Source organism: Carcharhinus amblyrhynchos, chromosome 14, assembly GCF_965287045.1.
Source record: "Carcharhinus amblyrhynchos chromosome 14, sCarAmb.v2.hapA, whole genome shotgun sequence".
NCBI classification, from domain to species: Eukaryota; Metazoa; Chordata; class Chondrichthyes; order Carcharhiniformes; family Carcharhinidae; genus Carcharhinus; species Carcharhinus amblyrhynchos.
In genome coordinates this window covers 61,345,396-61,353,582 of record NC_137337.1, presented here as the reverse complement: position 1 = coordinate 61,353,582, position 8,187 = coordinate 61,345,396, and the positions used below count along the sequence as shown (strand labels likewise).

At 44.2% G+C, this 8,187-nt stretch overlaps 1 protein-coding gene across 1 annotated transcript in view; it reads right to left on the bottom strand.

The window, feature by feature from the left end:
* Positions 1–1,780: 1,780 nt before the first annotated feature.
* Positions 1,781–8,187, bottom strand: part of LOC145352727 (neutral alpha-glucosidase C-like) — a 103,595-nt gene continuing 97,188 nt past the window's right edge. The window contains exons 23-24 of the mRNA XM_080202982.1: positions 6,128–6,228; positions 1,781–3,787 (exon numbers count right to left, since the gene is read on the bottom strand). Of these exons, the coding sequence (XP_080059108.1) occupies positions 3,675–3,787; positions 6,128–6,228 (214 nt within the window). The 3' untranslated portion in view covers positions 1,781–3,674. The remainder of the gene's footprint in view (positions 3,788–6,127; positions 6,229–8,187) is intronic.

Below are 8,187 nucleotides of genomic sequence, written 5' to 3'. Positions count from 1 at the left end.
GTTATTTCAAGAACCAGCCAGGAGCAAGTCAACAAGACACAAGGGAACATCCACCAGCAACAGAAAGGAACTCTATCTAATATAACCAGTCATGCCGAGCAGCAAGAGGTGGGCTAATTTGTCTTCTCCTGCACAGATTTGTCTCTATTGAAACTTGGCCACAACTATATGTGGAACTCAGAAACATTAAACATCCACTTTTATCTTCAAAGAAATACAAGAAACTACCCATCAGGCCTACAATGCTTGCACCTTCAAGGACTAATTTAAACAAATGATTGCTTCTTGAAATTCCTTTAAATACATGCCTTTTCTCTAGAATTCATCTGTACGTACGTGTTGTGTTTCTGAGAGAGTGAGTGTTCACATTTTGGGGTGTTTTGTAAATAAGCACTTTGGACTGATGTGTAACTAAATAGTTACTTTTTCACCTGATTTAAACTTACCGGAAAGACTGTTTTTATTAAAACTCACATCACCCAAAAGGGATTTAAAACAATCCTTCTAAAAATATACTTCTTGTTGTGAACCATCAAAAGGTGAGAGAAAAAATAAAAAATTATTTCACCACTATCTCTCCCCCCATTCATAACAACTGCTACTGCACTTTACACCTATTCTGGCCAGTGACTCACATTTAACAACAAAACTCTGACAGATTTCTGCTCCATGCCAGCAAAAGTGAGAACTTTCTAGTATATGTGCCTTATGTTCCTTCATTGTAAAAAACTTAACTCTTTACTTCCACCCTTCTCACTGTCCAAGGATCAAACACTCATTCCAGATGAAGCAGCTTATTAACTTGCACTTCTTTCAAACTAGAACAATGTATTTGCTGCTCACAATGCAGTCTCCTTCACATTAGGGACACCAAATGCAGACTGGCCTTTGTTCACTCCACAAGCATGACCTCGACCTTCAGGCTGCTTGCTATTTCGATTCACCACATTGCTCTCATGCTTATATGTTTATCCTTGGCCTGCTGCAATGTTCCAGTGAAGTCCAAAGCAAACTGGAGGAATGGCACCTCATCTTTAGATTCAGCACTTCACGGCTTTCTGGATTCAACACTGAGTTCACCAACTTCAGACAAAAAAACCATGTGCTCCATTTTGAAATATCCCCCAAAGTGCATAAGTCTATGGGGGCAATCTTACCAAAAAAATTCTAAGTGCTGAATGAGCATGAAAATGGGAAAGAATAGTGCCTGTTTTTGGGTGAGCCTGCAGACACAATCGTGTAGAACTTGAGAAAAAAAATGAGACAAAGCGTGATTCTTGCCAGCAGGGGAGTGGGAGGAGCCTATTCACACTGGGAAACTAGCTTCTGAGTTATAGGGGTGCCATTGTGCAGGTGCCTTGGTCTCCCAGTGTAATGTGTACATTGCGTATACAGTGCACTGGGAGATATGTCACTGGCCCCCATCCCAATCCCTCCCCCAGCTGATCACTGCTCCGGATCCCCTCCCAACCCCAGTCGATCGCTATCCCCGATACCACTCTGCCCCGCCCCCTCCACAGCTGACTGCCATCACCAATATCCTGCGCACCCCCCCCCCCCCCAGCAAATCACTGCCCCCGATTGCCCTCCTACCACCAATTGCTGCCATGGCCGATCACTACCCACCCCACCCATCCCCACATCCCAGGCAGAGTAGCCTCACCCCTTATTCCCCACCCCACGCCCATCATGGTCCTGTCCCCTGTCATGAGCCCACCCCCTTCAAGTCCTTCCCCCCCCCCCCCCCCCCCCATTCAGCCCCTAAACCCTCTCCTCTGAGTCTGCCCCCTTGGCATTTCCCAGTGCCTGGTGGGGAGTGTGAGGTTAGCATCGTCGAAAGGACACTGCCCCCTCTTGTTCCTAACCACCCAGGGAGCCTCAATGGCCCCCGGTCCCACTGGCGAGGGCTTCATGTCAGGTCCCCATTGGTGGGGACCATATGTGACCCATGCCGGTGAGAACTTCCACTGGCAAGCAGCTAAGGACAAATGAGCTCGGACAATGGTGATGATACTAAAATTGACAAAGCAAATTTAAAATAGCCTCGTGCAGTTCCTGGGTGCAAGGCTGATTCTGTCCACAAAATGGGGCCAGTAATATTGTGAGAGGCAAAAAAAACAGGCGCGAGTCCAATTTTTCGCCTCTCACCCGATCTTACCAGCTCGCCATGTCAATTGACTGTAAGATCACCCCTGACTTTTTCCTCATGTTTTTGCTTTCAGTTAGTGCTGATCTTTATTCTGCAAATAACATCTGCACTGGACAAATGTTTTGTATCTTTCATTACCACTTCCTTTGCCTTGTGTTCCATGACACCTTTGTCATTTATCTTCTCCACCATCTACCCCAACTGTGAATTTCCCTTTCTTCTACCCACCCTCTTCTCCTTTTTAACAACATAAAACCAATCACATTCCTCCCTCCCTTTAGTTCTGAAGAAGAATCACATTGGACTCAAAATGCTAACACTGTTTCTCTCTTCACAGATGCTGCCTAACCTGCTGAATTTTTGTAGCACTTAATGTTTTTACTGCTGTATAGTCCTGTTGGGTGAGCATAGAGTCAACATTATCCCCACTCCTGAAGAACTAGACTCATCTGTCGTCACAATTCCAAGTGTTCAGGTTAATCTCAAACCCTAACTCACGTGGCCCCTTTTCATAAAAAGCCTAGACACAGAGCCACAATAGATTTCTAACCAAAGAAAACAGCACAGCTCAGACCAATCTTGTTCTCACCTGAATTCTATGCATATGCGCATCTCTATGGAAATCACTGCACAATGGTTAGTACTGTAAAAAGTCTCAAAATACCAGGTTAAAGTCCAACAGGTTTATTTAGTAACAAACGTTACTAGCTTTCGGAGCGCTACTCCTTCGTCAGGTGAGTGGGGAGTTCTGATCACAGACAGAGCATATAAAGGCACACACTTAGTTTACAGAATACTTACTGTTTACACCCCAGTCCAACACCAGCATCTTCACATAATGGTTAGTACTAGCATTACAGCCTTGATTGAGATCACAGATTGAGGATCAAATCTGTAATGATCCTGATTCTTATGTACTTTGCTACTTGTCCCCTGAGATCAAACATCTTAGAATCAATTGCACGCAAATATATGCAACTTTTTTCTTCAATTAGGTTATACAGATTGAAGAGAAATAGGAAAGAAGTAATGTTTTAATATTCAAATTCAGATATTCATAATTAGGCAATAGCTATCATAACACTAACTCAATACCTGCAAAAAAATCAATTTACTGAACGGGTATTCTTCATTCTTTAATAGGATGTGGGCATCACTGGCAAGGCAAGCATTTGTTGCCTGCCCCTAATTGCCCTTGAGCTTAGTGGCCTGTTAGATCATTTCAGAGTCAGAAGGCAGTGGATCGGGAGTCACAGGTAGGCAAGACCAGGTAAGATTATGGACATTAGTAAACCTGATAGGATTTTATAACAATCAATAATAATAGCCATGGTCACCAATTCTGAGACATTCCAGATTAATTAATCGAATTATTTGAATCCTGTTCCCAGAGCATTAGTCTAAATGATGTAATACAAGTTAGCATCATCTCCCCATAACATTGGTACCAGTAAAGTGGCTGACCAGGCATTCAAGTGAAGAACATTTCCTCCATGGTACACTCAGATAGCTCAATGTCCACCCTTCAGTAATGAAGTTGCAGCATCCAGTCACATCCTAAGTTAAATCGTAGGCCTTCAATGTTTAAAAGGGACTTCTTCACACTATAGGTGAAATGGACTGGATTTTCCTGTCCATCTGTAAAGGAAAAAGACCAAAATTGTCAGTGACATTGTTAATAACAGAGTGGCAGGTATCAAAGAATACAGCAACAACAGTTTGCATTTATGTAGAGCATTTAACAAAATGAAACATTCTAAGGTGGTGCATTGGAGCATTATCAAACTAAATGTGATTCTGTGGGCCTGGTTTTACCATCAAGTTGTGTCTGTTTTCAGGCATAAAAACTTGGTAAAGTCAGGCATGGGGTGAATAGCCCAATCTGTGCCCATTCCCCTTTACCAAGGGTCTAAAATGACCACCGTCAGCACCATGCCCAAAACGGGCGTGAGGTCAATTTAAATGCAATTGCATGCATTTAAATTGATTTAACGGGCTGCTCGCCCAAACTAATTGGCATTTCCCCTTTACCACTACGTTTGCCCATCCAGATTTGGTGCAAAACAGACATGGTTTGCAAAGGTCCGATTCGAGTGCTCCAAATTCTGAGCAGGTAAGTTCAGAGTTCCCAGCAGCTCTCTGACTCAGATCGGTGGTGACGAGGGTGAAGGGAGGCAGATCAGATTGCTCTCTGGTAGGAGGGGGGTGAAGAGGGAGACAGGTCAGATATCACTCTGATGGGGGGAGGGGAGGGAAGTGGGTCAGATTACTCTCTATCGGGGGGAGGAGGAGAGAGGCAGGTCAGATTGCTCGCTGATTTTGGGGTGGGGGGGGGTGCACGGAGGTGGGTCAGATCGCTCCCCGGTAAGGGGTGAGGAGGAGGGAGACGGCTCAGATGGCTCCTTGGTGTGTTGTAGTGGTGGTGGTGGTGGTGGTGGCGGTGGTGGTGGGGAGGGGGGTAGGTCAGATGGCTCTCTGATGGGGGGGAAGGGAGGCAGGTCAGATAGCTCTTTGGTGGAGGGAGGAGGAGGGAGGCGGGTCAGATGGCTCTCTGGTTGTGGGGGGGCAGGGAGGGACTACTGCCACTCTGCATGCAATCAGTGAGGGGCAGCAAGTGGGGGACCGCTGTCACTCTGCATGCGATTGGTGGTGGGGAAGGGGGCAGGGGGCTGCGATCAGCCTGAGGGGGCCAGAGAGGAGGAATTATCGGGCCCAGAAGCGATGTGGCAGGGGAGCGTTTTTCTATTTTTTTACTGCTCATGTGCAGTTGAAGAATCTGATCAGAGAAACAGTGTTTCGGGTGCGATATGTCCCACCCACAAGCTTCTGCAGCACAATTCAGAATTTTTTTTCAGGCATATTGCATACGAGGGTACCTGAAGACAGGTCTAAAAATCAGATTTGATACACTCCCAGATTCAGCACTTAGAATCAAAATAGTAAAATCGGGCTGTGTCACAGAAACAGATTTTACACAAATGTCAAAAAGCTTGGCCAATGAGTTAGGTTACAAGGAGAGTCTTAAAGGAAGAGAGAGGTGAAAAGAATTCAAAATCTTAGAACTTAGGCAATAATGCAGTGAATAAATTCAGAGATAGACAAGAGGGTGGAGTCAGAGGAACACAAAGAGTTTTTGGAAGGTTATAGGAGCAGAGAAGAATACAGAGATGAAAGGTCATTCGGAAGGGCGGTGGCCTGAGCATGTTTAGAGATATAAGCACAAGGGAGAGAATTTAAATTTGAAGCATGGCTGGACCAAGAGTTGATGTAGATCAGCAAGCGCGTGACATGAATGGGATTTGGTACAGTTAGAAGGGCAGCAGAGCTAAATTTTATGGAGACTGAGGAGCCTGCGTGCACTGGAATAATTGAGAAAGGAGATAACAAAAGCATGGATTAAGGTTTCAGCACAGATGAGTTGAATCAAGGGTGGAATCTTCTGAAGTTAAGGAGATGGAAAAAGGTCTTCTGATAAAAAAGGACGTAGATCAGAAACTCAGCTTGTGACACGGCTGTATGAATGCACAGAAAATACACACTCCAACCAGATAATTACTGTCAGCTCCTTTTCACCATTTAGATTTTCTTAGAACATTTAATCAACATTTAAGAGCATCTGCCAGAAGCAAATACTTTGAATCATTCAAGTTCCTCTGTTTTTTACACTGAGCATCTCATTTCTGTTGCTTAGCCAGGAACAGAAGAGGTCGGTAGTTTTTATAACTTACACATCCATCTTCTCTCCCTCCCTTTCCTGGGTTTGTGTGTCACTGATAAAAATCGAACAAGTATCACCTTTCCAGTGGGTTTCCCATATGATTCCCCAGTTTTCCCCAGATATTGCCATCGCTGTTGTATATTTCCAGCATTTTTTTTTGTTTATTTCAGATTGAAGTATTTCTATTTACCGCTGAGAAACTGAACATTTTGTGATTACAAATCGCTCTGTTACAATGGTTCACTGACCAATTTGTTTACCTGGGCACTGTGTTGTCACACAAGTAGGTCTTGCAGCTCCCATAATGAGGACCCTCTCCACCACACAATCAGTGCAATACTGCCCCCTCTCATCAGCACACCTGAACAGAGAATGTTCAGAGAACAGAGAAACAGAAAGTTTAGCTGTATGCAGGTAGTGAGCACTCAATGATGAACAACAACCTACATTTGTATATAGAGGGCAGAATTTTACCACAATTTCTCAGTGTCAGGCTCTGACTGAAAACTAGCATGCATCTCTCCACGTGTTTCCAGACCAAATCTGTATGTTAGTTGTTTCCAAACCAGATTTGCACTCACTGTGAATGCGGGCATAAAATAACAGCCTCCCCGCCCACAGCCTTTAAAGTAATGTAACATCTCAAGGCATTTCACAGGAGCATTTTAAACAAAGTTTGGTACCAAGCCAGGTAAGAGGATATTAGGTCAGATGACCAAAAGCTTGGTCGAGGACTGTCGCACAGGACAAAAGTGAGGTAGAGAAGTGCAGGGAAGGAATTTCAATATTTAGGAGCTAAGCAAATGAAGGCATAGCCAACAACGGTAGGGCAATTGTAGCTGGATGTGCATGAGAGGCCAGAATTAGAGGAGTGCAAGTATCTTGTAGCCTTTTGGAACTGGAGGAGATTAAACAGATAGAGAGGTTATTAAATGATTAATTTTAGATTAAACAGTTTGCTTAAAAGAGATTAACTTGATTTGATTTATTATTGTCACATGCATTAACATACAATGAAAATATTGTTTCTTGTGCACTATACAAAAACAAAACATACTGTTCAAAGAGAAGGAAATGAGAGAGTGAAGAATGTAGTGTTACAGTTATAGCTAGGGTGTAGCGAAAGGTCAACTTAATGTAAGATAAGTCCATTCAAAAGTCTGACAGCAGCAGGGAAGAATCTGTTCTTGAGTCGGTTGGTATGTGACCTCAGACTTTTGTATCTTTTTCCTGACGGAAGAAAGTGAAAGAGAGAATGTGCGGAGTGCGTGGGGTTCTTAATTATGCTGGCTTCTTTGCTGAGGCAGCAGGAAGTATAGACAGAGTCAATGGATGGGAGGCTGGTTTGCATAATGGATTAGGCTGCATTCACAACCTTTTGTAGTTCCTTGCCATCTTGGGCAGAGCGGGAGCCATACCAACCTGTGATACAATCGGAAAGAATGCTTTTTGTGGTGCTTCTGTAAAAGGTGTAGAAAGTCAAAACTGACATGCCAAATTTCCTTAGTCTTCTGAGAAAGCAAAGGCATTGATGGGCTTTCTTAACTATAGTGTTGGCATGGGGGGGCCAGGACAGGTTGTTGGTGATCTGGACACCTAAAAACTTAACCTTTCTACTTCATCCCCATTGATGTGGACAGGGGCATGTTCTCCTGAAGTCGATGACAATCTCATTCGTTTTGTTGACATTGAGGGTGAGATTATTGTTGTCGCACCAGTTCACCAGATTCTCAATCTCACTCCTGTACTCTGCCTCGTCATTGTTTGAGGTCCGATCCACTATGGTGGTGTTGCCAGCAAACTTGAAAATCAAATTGGAAGGGAATTTGGCCGCATAGTTATAGGTGTACAAGGACTATAGTAGGGGGCTGAGAACACAGCCTTGTGGGGCACCGGTCATGGAGGAGGTGTTGGTGCCTTTCCTTACTGACTGTGGTCTGTGAGTGAGGAAGTTCAGGATCCAATCACAGAGGGAGGTGCCAAGGCCCAGGCCATGGAGTTTGGAAATAAGTTTTGTGGGAATAATGGCGTTGAAGGCTGAGTTGTAGTCAATAATAAGGAGTCTGACATAGGTGGCCTTGTTATCTATGCGGTCCAGGGTTGAATGCAGGGTCAGGGAGATGTTGACTGCTGTAGACCTGTCGCGGCAATAGGTAAACGGTAGACAATCCAGGTAGTCTGGAAGGCTAGAATTGATTTGTGCCATGACTAGCCTTTCGAAGCACTTCATAATGTTAGATGTCAAAGCCACCGACCGATAGTCATTAAAGTACATTGCTTGGTTTTTCTCAGGTACCAGAATAATGGATGATTAAGTCCT